General features: G+C 42.3%; 1 protein-coding gene across 1 annotated transcript; it reads left to right on the forward strand.

Moving 5' to 3' along the window:
* prdm15 (PR domain containing 15) lies at positions 1 to 27,431 on the forward strand. Its single transcript, XM_028595875.1, has 23 exons — positions 1 to 111; positions 734 to 773; positions 898 to 991; positions 2,292 to 2,445; positions 2,579 to 2,731; positions 5,003 to 5,108; positions 5,211 to 5,276; positions 5,494 to 5,703; positions 7,323 to 7,523; positions 9,014 to 9,108; positions 9,191 to 9,278; positions 14,589 to 14,756; positions 16,310 to 16,404; positions 16,540 to 16,671; positions 18,563 to 18,706; positions 19,554 to 19,717; positions 21,034 to 21,164; positions 21,303 to 21,434; positions 22,225 to 22,308; positions 22,976 to 23,151; positions 23,265 to 23,345; positions 25,471 to 25,692; positions 26,879 to 27,431. Exons 1-23 carry the CDS (start codon positions 13 to 15, stop codon positions 27,404 to 27,406), a joined length of 3,363 nt encoding a protein of 1,120 aa, XP_028451676.1. The 5' UTR covers positions 1 to 12; the 3' UTR covers positions 27,407 to 27,431.
* The last annotated feature ends 270 nt before the right edge of the window (positions 27,432 to 27,701 follow it).

A 27,701-nucleotide genomic window follows, 5' to 3' on the forward strand; every position in this document is an offset into this window, starting at 1 on the left:
ACATTCCCCATAATGCACTGGGCGCTGTTCGTTTCCGGTCTTGCGCCGTTTCTGGAGCGGATTGGAACCCGGAGTCAGGATTCGCTAAATGAAGGGTCTTTTGCAAAAAAGGTAACGTGTTTCCTTATAAATGTACGTCGGTTTCCTCCAAAATGGCGACGCAGCTGTGTAGTAAAGGTGCAGCTGGTGTGTCCGGGTCGCTCGGGGGTTTCCTGCGCCGCCCCCACTGCGGACTGCTGGCCGTTGAAGAGCATCGACTCCGGTTTGGTGGTTCGCGTCTCCGGTCCATCCGCCATGCCGACTGTTCTTTGTTACATTTTACTGAAGAGGAGCCGCTCAGATCGGAGTTAAAACCCGGCTAGAGAGTGGGAACAACTCAAATCCTGGATCCCATCTCCAGCACGGAATGCATACGTTAATGTGCATGCTCCAAACGTATCGCCTACAACCAGAACCCGGTTAATGTTGTCATAATACGCCACCGTTTAGCCAGGAGGTCTGATGCACGCATGCAATACAGCTGAAGTGTCCCAGGTTAAATGTGTGTATGCAGGCTTGGAAGTTGAATCACATTCTCTCTCACACACACTTATACATTCACACACACTTTAAAGTACGTTCCTTCATAAGTGTACATTCTGTAGGACTTAATCGCTTGTCAGCTCCCTCCTGGCCTGGCCTTATTGTTTCCTATTAATGACATGATATTCTGATCTTCTCTTCTTATTTTTAGGTTGGCATAATGGCTGAGCAGACGCCAGATGAGTTCATCTGTGAGTATGAATCCAGCCCTTACTGTAGTGCCAGAGTGTGTGAGTGTGCCACTGGGCAGTGGTGACAGCTGTGGTGTGTGTGTGTGTGTGTGTGTGTGTGTGTGTGTGTGTGTGTGTGTTGCAGGGTGTGAGGACTGTGGCCAGTACCATGACTCCGAGTGTCCTGAGCTGGGACCCCTGGTGACCGTCCAGGACTCCTTCGTCCTTAGCCGGGCCCGGTGAGTGACCACTCCCAAAGTGTACTGGACTTCACTGACTGCAATCAAGATATAGTGGTTCCATCCATCCATTCAACTTGAGTTCAGTTTCTAAGATTCAACCAGAGAGAGATTCAAAGCATGAACTCCTACTAGCTGCAGAAGTGTAAACTGACCCTGGCCTCTATCCTTCTCATGGTCGGAGAGGGATGAAAATACAAAGCCTTTACAAGTGTCATGTTATTAATAATATAAACCTTGAAGAGAGATTGTGTGAGTAAAGAGCCCTTTGCAGATGGTTGCAATCTGGCACTCTTAAATTCCCCTCCCACACGTGCTAAATTCGCATCTTCAGTCAAATCCATATTGTATTTTTGAATGCCTGAAAAGTCAGTTATTGAATTCACATAACACTGGGCTACCGACCAAGGAAATTATATAAATTACCTTATGATTTTGTTGTTATTGCCATTTCTAGGGCTCCAACTAATAATCATTGTCGACTATACAGTGTCAGAAAATGGTAAAAAAAAAATGACAATCAGTCTTTCCAAAAGCCCAAGATGGCGTCCTCAAATGTCTTGTTTTGTCCACAACTCAAAGATATTCAGTTTACTGTCCCAGAAGAGAGAATACACTAGAACATATTTACATTTACAGGTCCAGTGTGTAACGTGTAAAATCTGTGTTGCCCGTTCACAAACGTGTCCTTTTTTATGAATATTTACCACCACCATCAACTCCCAAGTATTCCTATTGGCTTGAAATGTTTATTTGCATTCACATGAACTGGGGTAGACGCTCCATATTCATGCTCCATCTTGAAATACGTTAGCCTGTAAGGGACATACAGGACATACTGCTCCGCCTTTCACGTTTTTGCTGTCACGTGATAAACTCACAGGTGCTGCTAACGCTGCTAATGCGTATCGTAGCTTCCCGGCAAGTTAGAAGAAGGAAACGTGGAGGACCACACCTATTCAAAATCCAAATTTCAGCCCAGAAAAAGAAAAAGGATATTGAAAAGAGCCAGAGACCGTCTTTTTGAAGCGGGAAGGCTACCGTAGCTGTAATACGTACTTTGAACTGCGTGGTGCGAGAGAGTTGATTGCGATTATATATTCTCAACGCTAGATGGGAGACATTCCCACACATTGGACCTTTTAAGAAGCTGGAATCTGAAAAAAAAAAATTTCTCAATCCTCTCATCGACGGCCAAATCAGTTGCCGATTAATTTAAAAGTTGCCAACTAATGGATCAATGGTTGCAGGTCTAGCCATTTCCAAACAATCGTACTAAGTTGTTGTTGTCCTGGATCAGGTCGTCTCTACCAAACAGCCTGGAGATCCGACAGGTGGCTGACGGCCACGAGGGGGTCTTTGTTCTGCGCCGGCTGGTCAAGAGGACCCGCTTTGGGCCCTTCGAGGCTAAGAGGGTCCCCCACCTGGAGAAGGAAGGAGCCTTCCCTCTTAAGGTGCAGCCTGATGAATCCTGTGGTTAACATGTAGAGCAGACCCACTTGATGCTCTGTTCTATTAGAAGTGGATGGATGTGGTTGTTATTTGAGCTTCCTTTCTTGTTAATCCTTTGCTGATGTACATGGGCAGATCTTCCAGAAGGATGCCGTGGTGGTGTGTTTTGACTCCAGCAGCGAAGAAGACTGCAACTGGATGATGCTGGTGCGACCTGCCACCGACCACAAACACCAGAACCTGACGGCCTACCAGCAGGACGAGGACGTGTACTTCAACACCTCCCAGGTGCGTGTGTCCCAGTTGTCGTTTTTGGCGTCGGTTATCGGAAGCCTTGTGACTTTTTCTTAGATCTGCTGGTCTCACAGCCTCACAGTGAAAGACCGAAACAGCCTTAACAATATCCAAAACCCGCTCTAAAAGTATTGGCGTGAAACAAAGAGATTTAAATTCTCTTTGTAATCAACAAATCTGGCGTGAAGCAACAAGCATTTTGTCTTCTTCAGATCATCTTCTTCAGAGTGAATTTTCTCTGTTGCCATTAAGACGTCGTAATATTTGACCTGCTTTTTAAACTAATAGCCACTCTAATTCTTTTATCCCTTCTGCAATTTGACTTTTATTTATTTATTTTATTTATTATTTATCTACTCTCCAGGGTGGGGGCCTATATGTAGGCTTGTTTGCTGCTATGTATATGTTTTGTGTTGTCTGTAGCTACTACTACCGCTCCTCTTCATCCCTTATGGGACATAAGGCTCAATGAGCACTCCCCATTGCATTCGGTCCCTGGCAAGATGTTGGGCCTCTCCCCATGACAGGGTCATCTGTTCCAGCTCTTGTGTCACAGTGCGCCAGGTGGTTTTTGGCCTCCCAGGTTTTCTTTTGCCAGCTGGTGTCCATCTTAAGTCGACTTTTTGTGATGCGGTCCTGCTCCATCCCTCAACGCGTGTCCCAGCCATCTCAGGTGTCTGTGCGTAATCTCCTTGGTGATGCTCTGGCTTCCCGTTTTCTCGTACAGTTCATTGTTGGAGATCTTATTAGGCCCAAAGATCTGGCCTATTCGTCGGAGGCATCCATTATGGAACACTTCCACTCTCCTCATGTCTGTGGAGAATGTCTGTAGCTGCTCTTAACTAAATTGTCTCTTCTGAGATTAATAAAGTTGTTGAATTGAACTAAAATGAAAATAATTAGTGAAAAATATTTTTAGTAAATTGAAACTAAATAGAAAAACGATGTTGCCCTGTTTAAAAAAAGCAATGAAGACCAAATAAAAATAATTTTTTTTTTTAGCTATAATATGTCACTACTGAAAAAAAGGAGACCTCATTAATTTCCGTCGACTCTCGTGACACTGAACCACAGAAATTTAACGGACTTGACATGAAATGGCACTGTGCCGTAACTGCTTCACAACAGACACTAAAGTAGAGCAAAGATTGTGGCTATTCTCCAACCACGTATTTTGTATGTATGTGTAGCTACATACTTCAGAGACATAATACTTGGCCCTAAGAAAAACAAACTTAAAGGTCCCATGGCATGAAAAAATCACTTTATGAGGTTTTTTAACATTACTGTGAGTTCCCCCAGCCTGCCTATGGTCCCCCAGTGGCTAGAAATGGTGATAGGTGTAAACCGAGCCCTGGGTATCCTGCTCTGCCTTTGAGAAAATGAAAGCTCAGATGGACCGATCTGGAATCTTCACCTTATGAAGTCATAAGGAGCAAGGTTACCTCCCCTTTCTCTGCTTTGCCCGCCTAGAGAATTTGGCCAACCCATGAGAGAGAGACATCATGGCTTTCAAACGAGTAAAGTGGCAGTTGGTCAAGGCCACACCCCCACCCTCCACCTTGTCCCCCCCCTCTCTCCTCCTCAATAGCTACAGACACAGAAATGGCACATCCTAAGGAAAGCTCATTGTGGGACTGGCTCTTGTGGCTGTAATTCTGCACCCAGGCTGAATTTCGGGAAAGAGACTTCAGATACAGTATCAGGGGACCACTAAGGTCTATATAAAAGAGACTTCAGATACAGTATTAGGGGACCACTAAGGTCTATATAAAAGAGACTTCAGATACAGTATTAGGGGACCACTAAGGTCTATATAAAAGAGACTTCAGATACAGTATTAGGGGACCACTAAGGTCTATATAAAAGAGACTTCCGATACAGTATTAGGGGACCACTAAGGCCTATATAAAATCATCCAAATAGCAGCATGTCATGGGACCTTTTTAAAAAATAAATATACAAAAACTGAAAGTAAACCTTTCTGGAAAATTGAAATCAAACTAAAATTACCTGTAACGAAAACACTCTTAAAACTAAACTTAAACTGAAATGAAATCCAGAAGTCAAACCTAAAATAAAATAAAAAACGAATGGAAAATGGAAAACTATTATAGCCTTGGTGTATCCATCCTCAACCTGAGCCTTTCATAGTTTGCTGCAGCTGTTGGTCTGAGATTCCAGGGATTCATTTAGTCATGCTGCTCACTCATCTCTAACAGGAGATTGCTTTATTCCTCCCTGCCCCTGCTGTTTGTTTCCCAGGATGTGCTCCCAGGAACAGAGCTGAGGGTCTGGTACGGCGCGTTCTATGCCAAGAAGATGGAGAAGCCCATGCTTAAGCCTCCACTTCAAGCAGCACTTCCCCTAGGTAGATGACATCACACAGCACTGATGCTGTTGTAGTGTGTCATGGCAACAGTGCGAGTTGTGTCTTCATTTTTTTTTTTTTTTGTCTCTCTGTTTTACTCAGAGGTGACAGAGACCTCGGAGAAACCTGGAGCCCACATGCCCCCAGTGGCGGAAGAAAACAATGCAGGTGAGATCACTCAAAACATCCATCCCCTCCAGTCAGTACATCCTAGAAATGTCCTCTTCCTCCAGCAAGAAGGAAGCTTAAGTCCCGGGTCATGTCTGGGTCAGCTGTTTCTCTCCACAGTGAGTCCAACAGGCTGTTGAAAACTTCTCTAAGCTGAGGAAATGCCATGCCACGGTTACACGCTCTGATTCCCCTACCTCCCTTCTGTCGACCACAGGCAACCTGCTGAGTCACGGCAACGAGGTGAAGACGGCAACAGTGCTTCCGGTCGACCCACTCCTGCCCCAAGAGGAGAGCCTGGTTGGCCCGGGTGAGGAGCAGGGCGACCCCCCCACAGCTCAACCGGGCCCCAAGAGAGGGCCGGGCCGGGGGAGGCGAGCTAAGGGACGCAGGCCCGGAGCTACAGCTACCGCCAGCAAAAACAAAGGTGAGCTCCATATCCTGTGGAGATGAAGAGTTGTAAAATGTCAAACATCCTTGTGTCAGCCCATGAAAGAGCAAAAAGCTTCCTTGGAGACTTACTATCCCATGCTGACATTCAACTTAGATTTTTCTGAGATGGATTTCTTTTTGTGATTAACATAAAAATGTTTTATTCATTTTTAAAGCTTCAGTGCGTTACCTTTTGACATTAATGAACGTCTGTTGCATTCAGGCCATTGCCAAATGAGTTGCTACAAAGCTAATGAAGACTATCAGCTCCACACAACTCTCTGGATTTCTCAGTATGGCTATGTTTATTAAATGGTGTTGCCCGGTGGCTTTCGTACACAGAAGCTCAAATGAAGAGTCCGTCATGTTTTTTTTTAATCCCCCATGTCTCCTTTGCTACTAGCAACTGCGTGGAGGAGGGGTGGGGGTGGGGGTGGGGGTGGTGCGTGATCGGTGTTTGGTGTTTTAAACCCCCAACGTTGTTGGCAGCGCTGCCTGGAAGGCACTAGGATTAGGCTATGGTTAGGGATAACTTTTAGGTAACTTTCTGTTGGAGAACTTTTGGGAAGGGGCGAAAATCCTATCACCACCTATGTTGGTGATAGATGGGCCAACTCAACCAATCAGATCAAACTCTTGCTGAAACCAGTCGAGAGAAGAGCAAAAACATCTTTTTCTCCGAGAAAAGCCTCCAGTGCCGTTTTTTATTCTTCTTTCAATGAAGGAATACTTTCTAAAACTTGTGCGATAGCTACGCTCATCTCGTCCGTGGAAGCTGCCATGTTGTTTAGACTAACAGTCGCTTCTCGTTGCATCACACCTAAACCCGCCTCCAAACCAACGCTGATTGGTCGGTCGTTTGGCGAACGGCTCCAAATTTTCTCTATCTCAAGATGCCAGACTGATCTGCGAGTGGAAAACTGGAGCTCGCGAGATCACGACGGTCTCACGAGGCTAATAGACTTCTACAGAAACCGACCTCCTTTTGCAACCGCACGTGTCTCCCCCTGCTGGAATTCAGATAGAAAGCAGCTTTAAGGATTCGCCACCTGCTGGAATTCAAATAGAATCGATGACGTTCACGTCGCGTAATTACGTCACTTCATAACGTTCACATGTCATTTTCTGTTATACATGTATGCTTTGTTTCCTTACTTGGGTGTTTATGAAAATTGTGGTAAAGTTTCATGTATGTTTTTTGGTGTTATTGATCTTATGTATGTATGTCTATGTCCTCCCCTTTTATTTATTTTTTTTGTATGAGCTACCCAGGAATGCAAAAAGAATTTCAGCCCTGGCTAACAATAAAAGTTGTATCGTATTTAGCCCAAAACACTGCTGTGCCTAAGTACAGCCTTACACAGCTGCTAGCATGGCTGTTTGGATTTATAGTTATTTAATTTAAAGTTATAATTTATTTTTTTTGGCTCAACCAGGACTGTGTTATATTTACTGTCATTATAAAGAATACAGTTTCTGGTTGAACTGTAAAATATCATCTCCTTGAAACGCAGTAACCACATTCAAGGTCCTTGGCAAGAAAAGAAGAGGATATCTGTGGATATGTTATTGTTATTAAATTTCTGGTTGACATTGGATTGCTGATGTGTGCAGATGTGAAGCCCTCGGTGGAGAGCTCCAAGCCGGCGGCCCCAGAGGCAGCAGCAGGGAGCAGCAGCCTGCGGAGCACCGCTGACAGCGGGGCCGTCCCCAAGAGACACAAAGCCAGAGAGCACAAGAGGGTGTACCGCTGCTCCCTCTGCAACAAGGTCTTCCAGAACAGCAGCAACCTCAACAGACACATCCGATCGCACGGTAGGTGGAGATCAGCCAGTCCAGAAGCTACTTTTGGCTTTCAAAGCAGTGTTGCTCTCTATTCTGAGACGGCACGGAATTCACATACAGAGACACTGGGAATGATAAGATAGGATAAGATAGACTTTATTAATCCCACACTGGGGAAATGACCTCGTTACAGCAGCTCAGAAGATTCAAACCCAACCGAATAAGGAAAATACACGTTAAAGGCGCTCTAAGCGATGTTGGGTGACGTTACTTCTTGTTGACGTTCGTAGTAGTATTTTCAAACAAAATGGAGGCTAGCTCACCCCTCCCTCCTCCTCATCCTGTCCCCTCCCTCTCTCTTCCGTGCTTCTGCACACTACCCCCCCAACCCCAACTCCTCCTTGTCTGTTATTGGCTGGAATGCTTTATGTTTGGTGGTGAAGGTTGGCGCAGTTTGTTTTTGTTGCCGTTTGTGGAAACTGAGCTGTCTACAGAGACCGCGTTTTTTTACAGTGTGTTCAGGGGACAGGCAGCTAGCAGATAGTGAGGAGATGTTTGCTGTATGTGACAAAAAATGTTGTAGCCTTAAAAAAACATGTGATATCGCTTAGAGCACCTTTTTAAATAGAAACAGAATAGAAGGAAGATAAAACAATATAAAAAGAAATAGAAAATATAAGAATAACAGGGTTTTGGGGGGGAGGGACCACGCACGGCAGTAACCGTGATCGGTCTTTGTACAGTGAAAGAGTCTGTGTTACCTTGTTTGACAGATGTCTATGCATTGAACTGTCATTTTTTTTTTATAATTTAACACACAAGAATATATAATATGTTTGAGTAAATTAAACCCCAATTAACAAAACTCATAAATCATATTAATCTTTAAATAAATCACCGGCAGAGTCCGGTACAGCCAGACTCTGGAGATAAAACTGACATTAGCTCTTATATCGTCACCTTCCTAAAATAATGGCCTAAGTCACACGCTTGACATAGGCCGTTATACAAAATTTTACCAGAGGTGGCCAGCACCATAATGAGATGATTTAGGCAAAGAAATATATTTTTGTCAAAAAATCAATTACTTGGGCCATTATTTTAGGAAGGTGACGATATTCAAGTTTATGTTCTGCTTGTTCAACAGTTGTTTGGTCTATTGCTCTTTAACACATTCGGAGAGGATTTGGATCGCTGTTTTTCTTCTCAATTCTTATCATCATTTTGGCGCTAGTGATTTTCCTCTTTGGGGTGTGGTGCCAAAATCCCTCTATGCAGGAAAAACCCTGAAATATTCTCTCTCTCTATATATATATATATATATATATATATATATATATATATATATATATATATATATATATATATATATATATATATATAAGAAATAATATTAATGTTTATACTATCAACACCTCTATTACTCTATTTACCGTCTGTATTATATACAGACGGTAAAAAACAAACCAATGGGTGGATATTGTGAGTATTAAGGAATTCCTTCTTGCATATTCTCCCAGGTGATAAGCTGTTCAAATGTGATGAGTGTGACAAGTTGTTCAGCCGCAAGGAGAGTCTAAAGCAGCACATCTCTTACAAGCACAGCAAGAACATGGTGAGTAGCACTCCACGCCGTTAGCTCAGGAGAGTTGACTACCCATGCTAGTTCATGTGTTGATGTGTCTTCTTTTTACCAGCCTGACCAGGACTACAAATATAAATGCAACACGTGTGAGAAATCCTTTCGCCTGGAAAATGCCTTAAAGTTCCACAACTGTCGAACAGGTAGGCTAGGCCTTTATTTTTCCTTAAAATAGGAAGTTATTTTCTCGCTTTACCCTTTTTTTGAAAAATGTTCCTGAAAAAAAAAATGTCTTTTTCTTCAACTTTCTGTTTATTAAAGTGCTCATATTTTGCTTTTTGGATTTTCCCCTTTCCTTTATTATGTTATGTGTCTTTTTTGTGCATGTTATAGGTTTACAAAGTGAAAAAGCCAAAAGTCCCCCCCAAAGGGACTTACCATCTCCAACAGAAAACACTGTTCACCAACTGCTCTGTTGTAGTCCAGCCTTTACTTCAGAGACAAACGTGGTCACTTTGGAACACACTTTATAATGCTCGCCTAGCTGCTAGTGTAGCACGCCCTCATACTCTGCTTCTGACTGGCTAGTAGTCCTTAACTAGGTACTGTCAGGGTACACCCTCATACTCTGCTTCTGACTGGCTAGTAGTCCTTACCTAGGTACTGTCAGGGTACACCCTCATACTCTGCTTCTGACTGGCTAGTAGTCCTTACTCAGGTACTGTACATGCCCTCATATATATATATATATATATATATATATATATATATATATATATATATATATATATATATATATATATATATATATATATAACTTTATTTACAGACTCAAGGTCCAGATATAAAAGTACACAACATATTACAAGAAGGATACACACACCATAAAAACATACAGACATGCTGTCTATCACATAGTACATAGAAGGAACATACAAAACAAACATACCTACATACATATAAAGACACACAATACTTAAAACATATGCAAATGCTTGTGCCAGTGTTTCCAGAGTTTGGAAGTAAATCTGGTGTCACTAAGTGCAGGGTTAGTTAAGGTTGTTAAAATTGTATTCTTTGACTCTGTTAATCGGCACCTAAATTTGTACATAAAATTCTTCAGCACAGCATGGAAAGTGGGAACATTACTCGTCACAAACAAATGACTAGCACTGGTCCATCTTGGACACTTCAACAAAATTCTAAATGCATCATTGTATGCCACCATTATCTTATTTATCTTTGCTTTACTATAGCTGCACCATAGGTGAGCTGTATAAAGTGGTGTACAGTATGCTCTAAAAGGAGACGTTTTAACTTCTTCAGTACACATATGAAATTTACGTGCCAACATATTTGCCTGTCCATATAATTTACTGCACTGGCGCTGTATGTCATCATCGTCACAAAAATCATCCCTAATAATGTGGCCCAAGTATTTTGTTTTAGTAACTACGTTTAACTCTTGCCCTGTCAAATAAAAAGACGGAAAGCATAGCTTCCTGTCCTCCTTAGTTCTGACAATCATTACAATACTCTTTTTTTTTTTTTTGCACTGAATTTGATGTCATACTGTAGTCTGTAGTTTGAACAGACACTAAGCAGTTGTTGTAGGCCAGCACTATAAGGAGACATAACAATTAAATCCTCTGTATACATCAGATGATTAATACGCCTATCTCCTACCATACAACCAGTTTTACACACTTCTAATGTCCTAGAAAGATCATCCATATACAAATTAAAAAGAACAGGCGACAATATTCCACCTTGGTAACTGGGAAAGGATCTGATGTAATCTTGCCCCATCTAGCTTACATTGTTTGATGGGAGTACCAATAATGCAAGATACGTATTAGGTACGGGGGGACCCCTCGCTCTTGTAATTTAATAAACAGTTTACCGTGATTAACACGGTCAAAAGCTTTGGATGCATCAAGGAAACATAAAAACATTGTTGATCCATGGCTTTTGTACTTGGAAACAAGTTCTTTCAGTGCATATATGCACAAATCTGTGCCATGTTTCTTTTTAAAACCAAATTGATTATCAGTGGTTGTTATACATTCTTGTAGTCTATCAAATAGAATTTGTTCTAATACTTTAGAGAGTATACTCGCCAGAGCGATTGGCCTGTAGGTTTCTATGCTAGATACCTTACAGGTTTTGTCCTTAATAACTGGCACTAACAGTACAGGTAACATAGAGTCAAGTAATATGCCATGCGCTAAAAATCCAGAAAAACATATAGCAAGTAACTGAGATTCTATGGCTTGCATACTTCAGGTGTTCAGCTGTTATTTGGTCAAGACCACACGCTTTGTTCACTGCCAATTTCTCAATAGCATGGCATACTTCATCAGGTCTAATAACCACGCCATCATTATTAATGACATCGTCAACATGATATTCAGCACTCTCAACACAGTTAAAAATCTCTCTAAAATGTTTCCCCACAGCTCCCATAACATTTTCATCCCCAGAGATCCCATCAATACTGGATGGCAAAGGCATCTTGCTATTATTGATGACCTTTACTTCCTTCCAGAAATCATACGAATTATTCTGCTGAAACTTTCTGGCCATAGAATTTGCCCTCATCATCTGCTCATTACTTTTGATAAACCGTACAGCATATTTAAACCTGGCATTTGCCTTTTTCTTATGTTCAATCTCTGGGCCATACCTAGCTTTTCCAGATGATACCCAGCTCCAAAAAGCTTCCTTAGCATCCACATGAAGTTCAGACACATATTCGTTCCATCCAGGTCTAATGTTAAGCTTCCTTTTGTCCTGGATGAATAATTTACTGACATTAATTAAACAGTTCACAATTTTGTCATACATGATAACTGTTTGACTATGATGTTTGTGACTCTTACAATTTAAGTTGTCACACAAAATAGCTTCAAGTGGTATATCAATATTACTAAGATTACTATCACTCAGTGGGTTGTACTTCCATAGATCATATTCTGTGAGCTTTGCCCAGTCCACTTTTCTATTTAGCTCATTATTATCATTATCATAGTTAGTCAGCTCAGGTAAACTGTCAAGACTTATTATCATGGAGACAGGTATGTGATCTGCTGTGGCTACACCATACATGATCTCAATCTCAAAGCAATCATGAGCATCAGCCGTACATATACAGTGGTCTAGCCAAGATGTTGTATGCCAAGCTTCACTGATATATGTCTAACTGTCTACTGGTAACAGCATTTTGCTTGAGAGAACTAACTTACTGTCTAGACAAAATTGATTAAGGTGTTTGGCAAATAAAGAGTTATCATCTGACATATCAGCATTCATATCACCCATCACAAAAATGCTTTTGTACTTTTACTCTCTTTTATGAATGAGCTGATAAAGGCAAGCCTATTAAGATATTCATTTTCATTTTGGTAGCATTCAAATGGCGTGTACACATTTAAAATAATAAAAACATTTTTATCATGTACAACTTTAATTGCTATGGCCCAGTCCACCTCTAACCTAAACACATCGATCAGTGGGTCAAGTTTCCTATGCCATAGGATGGCCACCCCTCCAGGTATTCTGCCACGCACGATTCCCATACTTAGATCTGTTGTCGACTCACCTGCGCCATAAACATTTTCATGCACAGAGTTGAGTTTATCTAGATCTTGTTTGGGTAACCGAGTCTCTTGTATAGATAAAATATCAGCACTGTCTAAGAGCTTGTCAATAACAAAACGTCGCGCTTTGTCCCCGGCCCCCTGTCCAAGGCGTAAACCACGTGAGTTATATGACACAACTCTCATGATCATAATCAAATCTTCACCGCAACAGTTGCTCCAGCCTCAGACACATCATCATTTATATTCGCAATTACATTTCTTTGACCTAATGTTTTGAGTGCTTCATAAAACCGCCGCACAAAGATACCTTCTGGCCACAGCTGTGGCTCATACATTTCACTCACCTTATTGCATTCTGCAATTACTTTGAAGGAGTTATACCGTCTTTGGGCACTTTCTATCTTTTGGCATGTTACATCACGGTGTAGTTTATCTTTCAAGTCACTAGCCAATGTTTCCCAAATTTACATCTGGGGAGAATTTTGTTGCAAAAACACTCACCAACTTAGTCTTCACAACCCTTATGTTTCCTCCCTCACTGGTTCCAACAATGCCACTTTTCTTCTCCTTTCTCGGAGTGTTCAGTTTGGCCTTGGGCTGAGCAGTATCTCCAGTTAACTGTTGTCGACGGCTCCGCTTCACTACCTTGCTCCATGCCAGCTCCGCTCCCCTCACTTGAGATTTCCTCCGTTGCGCTGGCACCCGCAACCGTGCATCCCGGTACATGGCCGTCACTGTCCATTCCCCGACTCGGGGCCTCCTTGGTGAACCGAGGAGCAGGCTTACTTCCTCCAGGCTTCTCGATTGCGCACATGCGTTGGTCTAGACCGGCTGTAACTGAACGGAGATCCTCGCAGATATCAGTTTGCACAGATATGGCCTGTTTCATGGTTGATACATTCATGCTAAGATGTTCAATTTTCCCAAGCAAACAAGAAACATCAATGCTGTTGAATGTCACAGGTGGAAGATCATCCAAATGATGAGACACAAACCGAGGAATGTTTTCACCAGCCTTGTTGAGCACTTTCAGACAGCTCTTAACGTTGTTGGCGTCTTTTTGTTGTCCTTTGTGCGAAATGCAGCGTTGAGTGGTATTTGGGCAGAGCTCAAACAAAACTTACATACATACTCTGCACATACTCTGCTTCTGACTGGCTAGTAGTCCTTACCTAAGTACTGTCAGGGTACAACCTCATACTCTGCTTCTGACTGGCTAGTAGTCCTTACCTAGGTACTGTCAGGGTACAACCTCCTACTCTGCTTCTGACTGGCTAGTAGTCCTTACCTAGGTACTGTCAGGGTACAACCTCATACTCTGCTTCTGACTGGCTAGTAGTCCTTACCTAGGTACTGTCAGGGTACACCCTCATACTCTTCTTCTGACTGGCTAGTAGTCCTTACTGAGCATGTGCAACTCCCAACAAATATGGAACAGAAGTGAGATGTCTCACTCTGTAGCTAAAACAGAGAGCTCAACAAAAGGGTGAAAAGAGGAGCTGCAGCAATGTGCAGTACAACATGAACCAGAAAATGAGCATAATATGAGCACTTTAAAATTTTTTAAACACAAACCTACATTTGGGTTGTTACATTTCTTTTGTGTTTTAAATCCAGGGGTCTCTTATTCTCCTGTCCATCTCTTTACACTGAGTTGCATGTTACCTCCAAGCTTACACACACACAAACACTTCTTACTCCTAACCGTGTACATCATATGTTCCCATAACTGCGTAATTTTTAATCCTTTCACACCGAGCAAAACCAACAAGGTAACAACACACACCAAAAGATGTATAAGCCATATCATTGACATTAACGGCCACAGCTACCCCGCATCACATACAGGTACATGGAATAAGACATATGGGATCACACCGGGTTGAACGAATTCCATCTTCTTCTCTCCAGACGACAAGACGTTCCAGTGCGACATCTGCTCGCGGTTTTTCTCCACCAACAGTAACCTTTCCAAGCACAAGAAGAAGCACGGCGAGAAGCTCTACTCCTGTGAAATCTGCAACAAGATGTTCTACCGCAAAGATGTGATGCAGGAGCACCACAGGAGGCACGGTGTGGGTGAGGCTACTTTTACATTGCTACCTTTCTGTTTAAAAAAGGAATATGTTTTGCTACAGTTACACCTCGCATCCCCCCCCTGCTCTGGCGTTTCCGAGCCCCTAAACCGGAGACATGTGAAAACACGTCTGACCCCGTTTTGGTTTGGAATCTGCGGGGTTGTGTTGCGGTCTCAACGGCCGCAAACGGAGACCTTTGGCAACACCGACACTGACGCCTGATTGGGTCTTATCGGTCACGACATTTCGTTCTCTGAGACTAAGTTACAACTGCCAGCAACGGGAGTGCAGCGGAGTCTACACGCTGCCTCCTTTTTTATGCCCAGTGTACGAGAAAGTTGATGAGATATGCGGTTTGGGCATGTTATTTTAAACGGATATTCGTTTTTCCACTGGAGCTAAAATCACTTGTGTGCACGGAGATTGCCTTTGGCCCAAACTCTCGCTTAAAAACCAAATCTTAGCAATGTCAGTGTAACCGGAGTCCCACAAGAGCAGAGAGCAAGGCTTCGTTTTGTTTTCTTTATCAGGTTTAGTTTTCAGAAAGGGCCAACTGGGAGACTTTGTGTGAAATATTGACTTTGTGTTTAGGTGCATCATTCACAATAGGGCTGCGCAATATATCTTTTGTCATCGTCATCGTGATATCAACTGGCGCAATAAGTGCATCGTGAAAGGCTGCGTCATATCACGAAAGACCCTCAGAGGTTTTTTGTGTAAGTTGAAAGAAAATAATAGCAGAAAACTGCCCTTTTTTAAAATGTAGCTCATTCTTCTTTTTTTTAATGGTGCCTTTTATATTCAATTCAATGTTCAATTTGTTTAATAAAAGAATATTAGAAATGATTTCCTATTCAGCAAGTTGTATTTTAGCAGAATACTGAAAGCAGCAGAAAGGCAGAACGGAGTACACTTTTATTCTGTTTTATTTATCACAAGTAATATCATTTTCGTGATATTCAACAACGCTATTGCGTATTTCCCACATATTGTGAAGCCCTAATTTAAAATAAAGGTGAATTTCCTTCAGAAATATGGGTGTTGGTGGAAAAAAACGATGGATGGATGTTTTGTTAATTCAGATCATTTGTTTTCAGTCTGTTTCATGCACATTGCAATATTCACTGAAAAATACATCAACAGATAACATAAAGACAGGTGTATAGACACATAGAAACAACCACATTGACACAACGACACCGGATCTATACAAAGTCAGCGAGATAGTTTGTTCGGCAGCGTTATGGCAGAAGGGACAAAACGTCTGCCAAAGGGAGCCCTTCTACACCTCAGAGTCCTGTGTCTGTCCGCAGTGTAAAGTGTGAATATGGAGGGGGATCGGTGTCATTGACCATGGTGAGGGCAAGGCGTGTGATGGCTCCTTCGTTCAGGTCTGAGATGTTGGGTCTAGGGGAGCTGATCATTTTGTAGGCAACGTGTGATCTTGCAGCAGAGAGCTCCACCCTGCATCAAACTATGTCACCATATTTCTTCTGTTGGGCCTTTTTTATTTAAGCCCTTTGCTGAACTATAACCCCCAATGCATCTGGACAGGACCAAAGCACATGAAGAGAGAGGAGCTGGAGGCCAACGGAGAAGAGGGGAGCAGGTACAGGAAGGAGCCGTCCCCCTGTCCCATCTGTGGCAAGGTGAGATTTTAATGTCATTCATGGCAGCAGGTCAAAAGAACTAAACGTAAGTGCTTCCTGGAGTATTAAAATGTACTGTGGGGCTTCAGAAGTACTCGGTCTGTGACGTGTGTGTGTGTGTGTTTGTGTGCACAGGTGTTCTCCTGCAGGAGCAACATGAACAAGCATCTGTTGACTCACGGCGATAAGAAGTACACGTGTGAAATCTGCGCTCGCAAGTTCTTCCGCGTGGACGTCCTCCGAGATCACATTCACGTTCACTTCAAGGTGAGACAGTTCAGTTTCACTAGTCCTCAAAAGATCCACGTACTTTTACTCCAGTACTGTGCTTAGGTACTATTTTACTTTATTTGAGTAGTATTTTCTGCTACTTTCCACCTCTACTTTAATACAATTCAGACTTTTTACTGCACTGTTTAACTGAGGTTTAATACCTTTTAGTTCCTAGTTTCATTGCACAGTGAGATTAATTATACAAAATATAATCAACAAATAATAATGCATTATGACGGATTAAGATAAAACTTTATTGATCCCTGGGGGACATTCACAACCCAGCAGTATCTAAATATGTGAAAATTGAAACATTAAAGTGATGAACACATTAATGCATCAATAATTATAATCCAACAATATGCTATTCTTTTTTTCTGAGATGGGCCATTCTGCATAAAGAGTACTTTTACATTGGGTACTTCAAGTATATGTTGATGCTATTACCTTTTGTACTTTTACTAAAGCAGACTTTTTTTTTTTAAGATCAATTTTGTATTTAATTTTTCATTTTAAACAATAAAGCAGACTTTTTTTGACTGCATGACTTTTCCTTGTAACAGTATTTCCACACAGTCATATTGCTACTTTAACTTAAGCACAAGATCTGAGTACTTGTTCCACCACTGCATATTTCAGATTTGACTACTAAATAAAAACAAATAGTTTTTCACATAATACTCAGTCCATGCAGCCTTTAATGACAGCAGGTATCCTCGCTTCCAACACAGGGAATTTGATTGATAAAGGTCATCTCAGGCAGATTTTAAAGGGGAACTATGCAGTTTTTTGTTTGTTTGTTTTTTTAGCCGAATTTACATTAACTGAACAGCTTCAGAGTCATTGGAATGGTTCAATGACTTTTTTCGAGTTGAATGGTGGTCGTCTCGCTCACCTCTAGCGCCTGTGAGCGGAAAAACCACCCTTGCAACTTTCGGCTGGCGAGCCGCTGGCCTCAGCGTCAGGAAGTATGGCGTCATATCAGGTCTCGCCGTGTAACAAATTGCTTCCCGGCACTGCACACATACCATAAAGGTCATTCGTTATTGCATTTTCAAACGTGTTTTTCCTCTAAAATATTGCTAAAACCTAGTACTTCTGTAACATCCTCTTATGCACAACCAAGTTATAACCCTGGGCCTGCATATGCGCTGAACTAAAGACCCTCCTCTGGTCCATTCGGTGTCCAGGAGCTCACTCATCAGCTACTCTGACATTTGACGTTCACAGGGTTCAGGCAGCCAGTGAAAGTGCAATGTAACAGGTGGTGTAAAATTATAGCCACTGCCCATGTCCATATCCTACCCATGGAAATAAATCTTTATGGTCTTACCAAAACGCTGTAGGCTAATGTAGCATGTGTGTGTGAATCAGGGAAAATAAATAAATACTGATGGTTTCTTAAATGATATCAAATACGATGAAACAGGATGATTTAGATGGTAAAAACACTGTTTGGTCTCAACTAAAGCTAGGACTCACAACCATTTCACCTTATTAATCATACCACACCCACAATTGCCATGGTGTGGCCTAGCTGTCAATCACAATCAGTGGATACCCAGAACTATAACCAAAATATAGGGAGTCTTGAAATAATAACTATAAATATATTTTGGCTCATACAGGTGGATGTAAGTTAGGGTTAGCCCTTCTAGGCTATAGAGGAAGAGTAGTGATGTATTCCTTTAATGGGGGGGTCTTGTTTGGGTCACGCCATGGATAAATGGTCCATGTTAAATGAAGTGGTAGATGTCACTATGGTTCTCGAATAGCTCTTTAGCTCCTTAGATCATACATGTTTCAGTAAATTTGGTTTGGACACCCTATCTGGATCTCAGCGCTCGATGAGCGGAATCATCTCTAAGGGTTGTGTTTGTTCCAGGACATCGCCTTAATGGACGAGCAGGAGAGAGAGGCCTTCATCAACAAGATTGGCATTTCAGCAGACGACAGCGACGAAACGGACGACGACGATGAAGAGGAAGACGATCCCGAGCACCACAAGTACAACTGCAAGAAATGCCAAGTAAGCTTTGGCCTGGAGATGACCTGCACACTCCCACGCACACTTTAACTCCTTTATCATATTCACTTGTAACGATATCCAAAAAATTCAGCCAGTTGAAGCACATTTTAGATAATGTTGTAACATGTTTTGTCTCTTCTCCCCAGTTATCTTGAGCAGAGTGTCCATTGAACAGTTCATGAACATGCTCAAGGCCCTCTGATTCATACGGCTAAGAGCAGATAGGCGTGTAGTCTGCTTCATTTGCCGGCTAGTTCCGCCGGATGTCCCTCACTTTCCCGCTTTCTTTGAGTTAACTTTAAACTCCGGTAGCATCAAGCAACATTAACCCGGAACTTCTGAGCAACGTTAGAGGCTGAAAATGGCAAGTTTTGAAGAAAATTTGGATGGTGCAGCAAGGCAGTGCTGCTTAATTCTTTTGGGGAATGATTGTAAAGATTTAAAAAGAATATGTTTACGGCATTTCCTCTCTACGGGATGTTTTGGGACCGATTGGTGGGATTGCTGTGGACGAAGTACACACCAAGATATTAAATAGCTCACGTTACTGTATTTTGTGAACAGTTAGCTTCATGTAATGTTATATATGGCGTTTTCTTTTGTGGGGTGCAAATTTTCCACCTGAGACTATTCAGCAGAGCCACCGTTGCTGCGTCCGGAGCTTAGCGCCGCCCATGACCATTGTTATTAGTTTTATGAAATGCAAACAACCCAGTTTTTCATGTTGCCTGACCTTACTCCACAGGGCTGTGGAGGTCTGGCAATGCGAGACTAATGAGCAGCACATATCTTTTGTTTTTCACTCACACTCCCAAAATTCCTGAGCTCCCTATGTCTGTGTCTCTAGCTGTCATTTGCGAAGGGCAAAGAGTACCTGAAGCACATCATGGAGCAGCACAAGGAGAGGGGCTACGGCTGCGGGATCTGTAACCGACGCTTCGCACTGAAGGCCACGTACAATGCTCACCTGGTGATCCACAGAGAGCAGCTGCCTGACCCTGCAGTGCAGAAGTAAGCACTACAACATATTCTACTGCTCATTTGTGGCTGTGGTCTTTATGTTTGCTTAGCCTTGTCCAATCAAGGCTGAGTTAATGGATAGGATGGAGACTCTCAGCTGAGGTCTGTTGTATACTGGTTATGTGACGAAATACTACAGACGCTATTTAGAAGTGTGGTGATGAGGAGAGTCCGTGTGAAAGCCTTTTCTTTTTTTATTAATTCCTGAGATGTAGATAAAGAGAAGCAGATGTGTTGGAGTATGCATTTGAATGCAGCTGCAACTAAATATAAGGAAGGGGTTGCTGATCATGTGTACACCGAGGCTACATCTACACCTCTGCGTTTTGGTTTAAAAACATATTTCTTTTGCTATGTTTACACCTCACATCCACACTACTCCGGCGATTCCGAGCCCCTAAAACGGAGACATTCGGTAACACTGCTGCCCCCGTTATAGTTTGAAAACTTTGTAAGTCCAAATGGAGACCTTAGGTAGGCTTACAGAACTTTCAGTAACAGTTCCACCGTATTTTCAACTTATACATCCGTGATTTTCAACCGCAGAGTAATGTCCAGACAATCTGCTTTCTGTTTACACCGGCACACACATGCCCAGTGTGTGTGAATGGTCATGTAATAAGTGCTGTCAGACGTGTGAATATGGATGGAGATTAGTTCTGCTATTGGGGCTAAAACTCTTGTTGTGTGGGCGAGATTGTTTTTGTCTCTAAATGCCACTTAAAAATGAAGTGTAATAAACTAAACTGAAACTATACTGCCATCTGTCCTAAAAAGGTTCCAAAAAAAAAAAACCTGAAAACAAGAATTGGTGAGCACCAGCCTGAGATCAAATCTCATGTCTGTTTAATGTCTGTGGTTCGGGTGTAACAGTGCAGTGAAAAATAAAAAAAAAAAAAAAAAAAATATATATATATATATATATATATATATGTCTGTTTATTATTATTATTATTATTATTATTATTATTATTATATATATATATATATATATATTTTTTTTTTTTTTTAATACTGAAAAAATGAGTCAGCATGACACTGAACCACAGAAATTGAACAGACATGAGATGGCGCTGTTCCCTAATTTCATCACATCAGACAGTGACGGAGTGCAAAGCTTTAACATTAAACCTCATGGCTATTCTCCAGACATGTATTTTGTATGTAAATGTAGCTACATACTTCTGAGACACTATACCTGGCCCTGACAAAAACCAACTAAAACTGCTGTAAAACTAAATCTATAAAAGCTAAACCTTACAAATAAAATGGAGAAAAAAACCATCATTCTAAACTGTTATGATCTTGTATCATCCAGGGGTGAAGAGCCACGGCTGTGATAAGTGTGGCAAATCCTTTGCAAGAAAGGACATGCTGAAGGAGCACCTGAGGGTTCACGATGACATCCGGGACTTCCTGTGTGCAGAGTGCGGGAAAGGTCAGCTCCTCGCTGCCGCTGCTGCTGCATCGTCACACATCTCGTTACTTTTTTTCCTCACTATGTAAACGGCACGATCAATACACAACATCTGATGTTTGGATCATCCCCATGTTGACTAGATCTCCTCCTGTGCAGGCATGAAGACCAAGCACGCTCTGAGGCACCACATGAAGCTTCACAAGGGCATCAAAGAGTACGAGTGCAAGGAGTGTAACCGCAAGTTTGCCCAGAAGGTCAACATGCTGAAGCACTACAAGAGACATACGGGTCAGTCCAAATGTGTGTTACTGATTCACAAAAGGTGCAAGAGGATACAGACCAGTGCAATCAGTATAACCTTAAACAGACATAGACATGTGATCGCTACATGTGCATTCTCACGTGCTGTTGACAGTGCAGTCTTCACAGAAAGCACATCAAGTTACGGAAGTTGCAAAAAGAACGCCACCGAGGTGGTATATATACGACTCGTCAAGTCGTCTGAACACAGAGGACCCCGAGTTCACTTTCAAAGATGGCTACGTCGTGCATCACACGTAGTAAACATTGTGGTTTTCTACAATTTTAAGCACTTTTGTCGTTGTTGTAACCAAATGAAGAAGTCGTACACATAGCACTGTATACTGCTACCTATAGGCATGTCACTACAGTCTTATTAGGAGTTAAATACCGCCTGATTTAGTTATTTTGTAGCTTGTGCAGCTGAAATTGGCTAGAGACGCTCGGTTGCTATATGACAACAACGGCTTTAAGCCGAGCCTTGAGCAGAAAGCAGAGCAGTAGCCCAACGTTAACATTAATCAAAACGTAATTTTCATGTATCAAACTGTGAAATATATTTGTGTAATATGTCAATAACTGGGTGAATAGAATCCTAAATGTTACTAAAAATGTTACAAAAATCCATCTTTTCTCCGACTCGTAGTATCGTGTGACAAAAAGAACGCAACAAGCCGCGTTTATTCATTTTTCGACACGGATGTGACGTCACACTCGAGCTACTAGTCACGATTACAAGACAAAAGGAACGCACCATTACTGTTTGTTTTGCCCACAGGTATAAAGGACTTCATGTGTGAGCTGTGTGGAAAGACGTTCAGTGAGAGGACGACTCTAGAAACACACAAACTCATCCACACAGGCAAGTGTCTCATGTCAGGCCATGATGATAATAACAAAAAAATAATAATAATTGCAACAGTTACAGTTACAAGCTAAACATGGGAGGTTGTTCTTTGTGCTTAGACAACCACTGATTCTGCAGTCTGATTTATGCAGCCAGAATAAAAAATATAAATAAATGCCACTCAAAAAGGAAAATGACATGTTTAATGTAAAACACTAAAAGTTGAAGGGTGGAAGATGGTTTGGTTGGGAACAGAGGGAAAGATGGTATCAATGTGAAGTATGAAGCCCAGAAACGTATTAAATGAAGTAAAAAGTGGTGTTACGTGTAGAAACTTAGGCTAGGCTACCTGTTTCCAGGCCTGGATGCTAGGCTAAGCCTGCATGTAGCTTCATATTTACCACTCAGACGTGCGAGTGGTGGCAATCTATTTATCTAAGTCTCTGCAACTATAAGGAAAAAGTATTAGGCTTTATATTTCTGTTTCATTATTTACCTAACCGTAAGATTTATTGATGGATTCAGTCATATTTTCGACTATATTTTGTCACTTTCTGGGCTCCGTAGCATAGCTAAAGTTAAATGTTAAGGTCAAAACTGCATACATAATAAACTCCAGCAAGTAGTCTGCAAATGGTTTACAGCTGACCCAGTCGCCCCCCCCCTCTCCCTCTCCCTACAGTGGGTAAGACGTGGACGTGTGCGACATGCGATAAGAAGTACCTGACGGAGTACATGCTGCAGAAGCACGTCCACCTCACTCACGAGAAGGTGGAGGCCCAGTCGTGTCACCTCTGCGGGACCAAAGTGTCCACCCGCGCTTCCATGAACCGACATCTGCGACGCAAACACCCCGAGGTGAGCCGAGTGCGGACAGTCACGTCGGGACATGATCCGTGGGTTCTACCACACAGGCCAGTTGTTGTCATTATTGGATCCTAAATGTCATTGTTCCCCTTTGTTCTCTCCAGGTGGTGTCTGTCAGAATGGATGAGTTTGATGAACTTCAGGAGGCCTCGACAATCAATGATTCGTCTATCAGCATTGTGCAGGTGAGGTTGTCGTGGCTACAGCTCAACCCAATAGTTGGAAATGTCGAAGCTTCATTCATGCCACTGCCATTCAATGCATTTTTTGCATGTCTATTCATTCTGTTTAAACCTGGTATTTCTGTACAGTTGCAGATAAAGATTAGGCTAATTTTTAAAGTATTATACCCATTTTAGAATAAGATTCCAGTGGTGTCTGCGTACTGTTTAAGACTCGTGTCATCTCAACGTTTCCAATAACTCCAGATGTTGTAAAGTCCAAATATCAAATTGAACGAAGATAGATTTAATCATTAACAAAAGTTACAACATAACATATTATTTTTTTCTTCAAGATTATTTTTTGGGCATTTTTAGGCGTTTACTTCCAGCAAAGGGCCGCAGGTCGGAGTCAAACCCGCAGCCGCTGCGTCAAGGAGTAAACCTCTGTATACGTGCGTCTGCTCTACCAACTGAGCTAACCTGGCCACGTTACAACATGTTTTTATCTGACAAAAGTTACTGCTTCAATCCGTATTTCTTGGCATTTAGCCTTTCAAAAAGAAAAACACTTCCACTGCGGCCAAAAAGCTGCTTGCTCTGCCGCTTGCCGCACGCGACTGGGGAAGCACACCTGTACTAAGGGGGCGTTCTAGCAGCAATCTAACAGCACCATAAATTACATTTACTGTATATAACCACATTGAGGATTTTTTTGGAGGATTTCTTTAGTGGAATGATGTCATAAAATATGACAACAGACAATACAAGCCTTGAATGTGAGGAAAAGAAGACATTCCGTACAGCCGTAGACTGCGTACAGCCCATATTGTGACATATAACAGTGACGCACATTATTTGGAGTAGCTATGGCCAGGAAGGGAATGCAACTAGAGACCTGATCATCTTGATAATCATGAAGCTAGATTGTGTCTGACGAGGAAAGCAGTTTTGGCCGGATTTGCATATCTAATCAATGAATTAACTTCCTCGTGGTGCGCATCCGTATAAATACTAAATACTGTCTGAACTGAGTGGAAATATGAAGAGTTCCTGTTTCGTCACAGTGCGAGCTAGGAATCGGGCAACGTGTTACTGTAATAGCATTACTAGGACTCCCTTTGCACCTGGTGCTCCATGCATCCTGCAGGACAGTTTTGTGTTTGCAGAAAGACAAAATGAATCCAACCTCTCCCCTGTCCCTGTCTATATCAGAGATCTTCAACAGTGGGTTCTGGACCCCTAGGGGGTCCTCAGTTACTGCAGAGGGGGCCTCCAAATTATTGTTAATTTAAAAAAACAACATGAATCCAACAAATTGTTAGCAAGTATAAAGCAGCCTACTTGTGAAAAGAAAAAAACACACATTGATGCTAGGCTTACTGGCCTGTATCCACCCACAGATCCAGTTCATCCTAAGGATTCACATGTATGTTTAACATTAAAACATGATCTATAAAATCATGCCAACAATTATTATTTTAAAAGCTTAGTATTGTATGCACTAAAAATATTTGTATGTATCAAGGCTTTAATATGCAACTTCATTTTATAGTATACATATATGTAGTGCGGTGTCCCTGCTCCGTCTCTCTTTTAGTTACTTGGCTTAAAAAAAACATTGAAGACCCCTGGTCTATATGTTGTCATTAGGGCTGGGACGATATGCTTTTGTCCCGATTTGATTATTTTCACAATACATGGGTGGCAAGTGCAATTTTTCATTTATTGCGATTCTAGAAGTACTGCGTATTGCAATTTTCTTTTCCTTCTTTAACAAAAAAGCAAAGTGGAATAATACACTTCTAGAGACAATATATCATGAGACATTTCTAAAAACTACTTGTTTTCTAAAAAGATCACAAATCACATCAGTCAGCCTGACACGTATTTGATTTGTAAAGAAGAACATTACATGTTTTTTCTGCTTTTGTTCAGTTTTGCTGTGGGCGACCTACTGTATGATGTCGTTGCCGTCAGCAGTACCATATGAACAGAAATATTTAGGTCAATCAGTGGTGTATATATAATAAATAAAAATGAGAATCAATTTTAAAAACCGTCCCCAAAAAATACTCACAATACATAAGACTTTCGATTCTTTTCCCCATCCATTTATTGTGACGCTGTGTTTCTCCCTCCTCCCCAGCCCACTCTGATCCTGGATAAAGACGGCGTGGCTCAGGAGAGGCCCAGCCGGCCACCCCGACACCCCAAGAAGAAGCAGAGGGTCCCAGCTGAGCCGGAGCTTTCCGAGTCGGACGAATACGTGGACTTCCCCGAGCCGAGGCACGAGCCCATGACAGAATTCAACGCTGTCATCGTCGGCGACGAGCACGAGACCAGCTCCGCTGTGCAGAGTATCCAACAGGTACATATAAAGATGTTCACTATTGTTTTATTGTCATAGTAACATGTCCACTCTCTTTTATTTTTCCTTTTCCAAAGACCACAAGAAATGGGCTGAAGAGAGACGGCAGCTAGTCCCATTCTGCTGATGGCCAGCACAATACATAAAGATGCACAGAAGCAGTGATGATAGATACTGTAAATAGATATACTGTAGATATATTATATATATTAATTGTTTTTAAAATAATGCTGCTACCACCATTCTGACTCTGTATTACTGGGAGCTTGACTTTCTTTCTGTTGTTTTGTTCATTGTGGTAAAGAGCTATAAGACGATGTGATAATTGATTACAAAGTGGAATAAAATGTCCCTCTAAAAAGGTCATCATTACATAAAACCTAAATCGGTTTCAAATGTAACAATTCTGCTAAATTGACAGATGATGTCATAACATCACACTATCACATTAACCAGCAAATTATGACTCTATATACATGTTTAAAGGAATACGCCACCGTTTGTTGAAATAGTGCTTATCTCCCTCTACCCTGGCTGTAGATAGGCGGGCCAACGCATTTTTTGTCTCAGTGCAAGTATTTAGATTGTTTTTTTTTTGTCTTTTGTTGGCTCACATTTTACTCACAACATGCTAACCGGCAACATAGGATTCCATTCACTACGCTAAGCTAACTAGCGGCGGCGCTGCCGGTGTTGCACCGGACTAAAACAATGAATGCACAAAAAATGTGTTGGCCCACCTATCTACAGCTAGGGGAGACTGTGATGAGCCCTATTACAACAAACAGTGGCATATCCCTTTAAATTTCCATATCAAACAGGAGATTTAACCATAAACAATGATGACAACACACTGTGTAGCACCGTTGCAGCATATTAACAAATACAGTAAAACTGCTGAGAAAGAAAGGGTGGGGGGGGGAAATAAATCCTAAAAGAATTAACAAAGTAATTATAATTAATTACACCATTATTACTTTTTTGGCGGGGGACAGCTGAGCTACGAAAGGGGAGAGACACGCAGGAAACCGTCACAGGTTGGACTCGAACCCTGGACCTCCGCGTCGAGGAATAAACCTCTACATATGTGCGCTCGCTCTACCAACTGAGCTAACCTGGCCACCCATGTTATTTTTATCTTTATATTATTTATAACTTATTTAATATTATTCTGCTGCCGTTCCAGGTGGTGGTCCTGGCCGACCCCGGCACTCCGTCATCCTCCTCCCCCAGCAGCTCGGTGGGGCTGACCAACATCACCAGCCACGCCCCAGCGCAGTTCACCAGCCTGCAGCCCGTGGCCGTGGGCCAGCTGACGGCCAGCGACCGGCCCCTCACCCTGGACAACTCCATCCTCACCGTGACCTTCGACGCCGTCAGCGGCTCGGCCATGCTCCACAACCGGCCGGCCGAACTCGTCCCGGAGACGGTGGGGCCCGGCGGGGGCGCGGCGCCCCAGTCGGTCGCCCACTTCATCAACGTCACCACTCTGGTCAACCCTATGGGCCACCAGCTGGAGGCCCCGACTCTGTCCTGGAGGCCCGTACCGGCGGCTGAAGGCAGCCAGGTCACCCCTGTGGTAGAGGGGGCTCAGAGGGAGAGTCAGGAGGCCCAGAGTCAGGGCCCGGAGCCGGGCCGGCCCATCCAGAGCCAGCCGCCCACCCCGCAGCAGCAGCAACATGGCGGCTCTGCGCAGCAGATGTTCAGCTACTAGAGCAGAGCCCAGAGGTGCTGGTCACCTCCCACCCACACACTGTAATATAGTAGAGTAGATTTGATCTTTATCTGTAATCGTGTAAGCTTTGATCACTGTCACCCTGATGCCTCTCCAGCCCCATGGAAGTGAATGAAATTGTAAAGATTTTTTATTTTCTTTTTTATACTGACAAAAACACAGTGGTTGTTAATAATTAACATCATAATTTAAAAAGAAAAAGACACTCCTCTGGAAGATTTACATTTCAAACCAAAGCAACATGTTGAATATTCAAACGCCTTACCAACCTTTT

The sequence above is a fragment of the Perca flavescens genome, chromosome 13, assembly GCF_004354835.1.
Source record: "Perca flavescens isolate YP-PL-M2 chromosome 13, PFLA_1.0, whole genome shotgun sequence".
NCBI classification, from domain to species: domain Eukaryota; kingdom Metazoa; phylum Chordata; class Actinopteri; order Perciformes; family Percidae; genus Perca; species Perca flavescens.

Bases quoted from the DNA above. Each gene is read 5' to 3' on its own strand.
- prdm15 (XM_028595875.1), top strand. From the start codon at position 13: ATGCACTGGGCGCTGTTCGTTTCCGGTCTTGCGCCGTTTCTGGAGCGG. The intron at 16,405-16,539 runs GTGAGATTTTAA...TTGTGTGCACAG, and splicing joins CCTGTCCCATCTGTGGCAAG to GTGTTCTCCTGCAGGAGCAA. The intron at 16,672-18,562 runs GTGAGACAGTTC...TGTTTGTTCCAG, and splicing joins ACATTCACGTTCACTTCAAG to GACATCGCCTTAATGGACGA.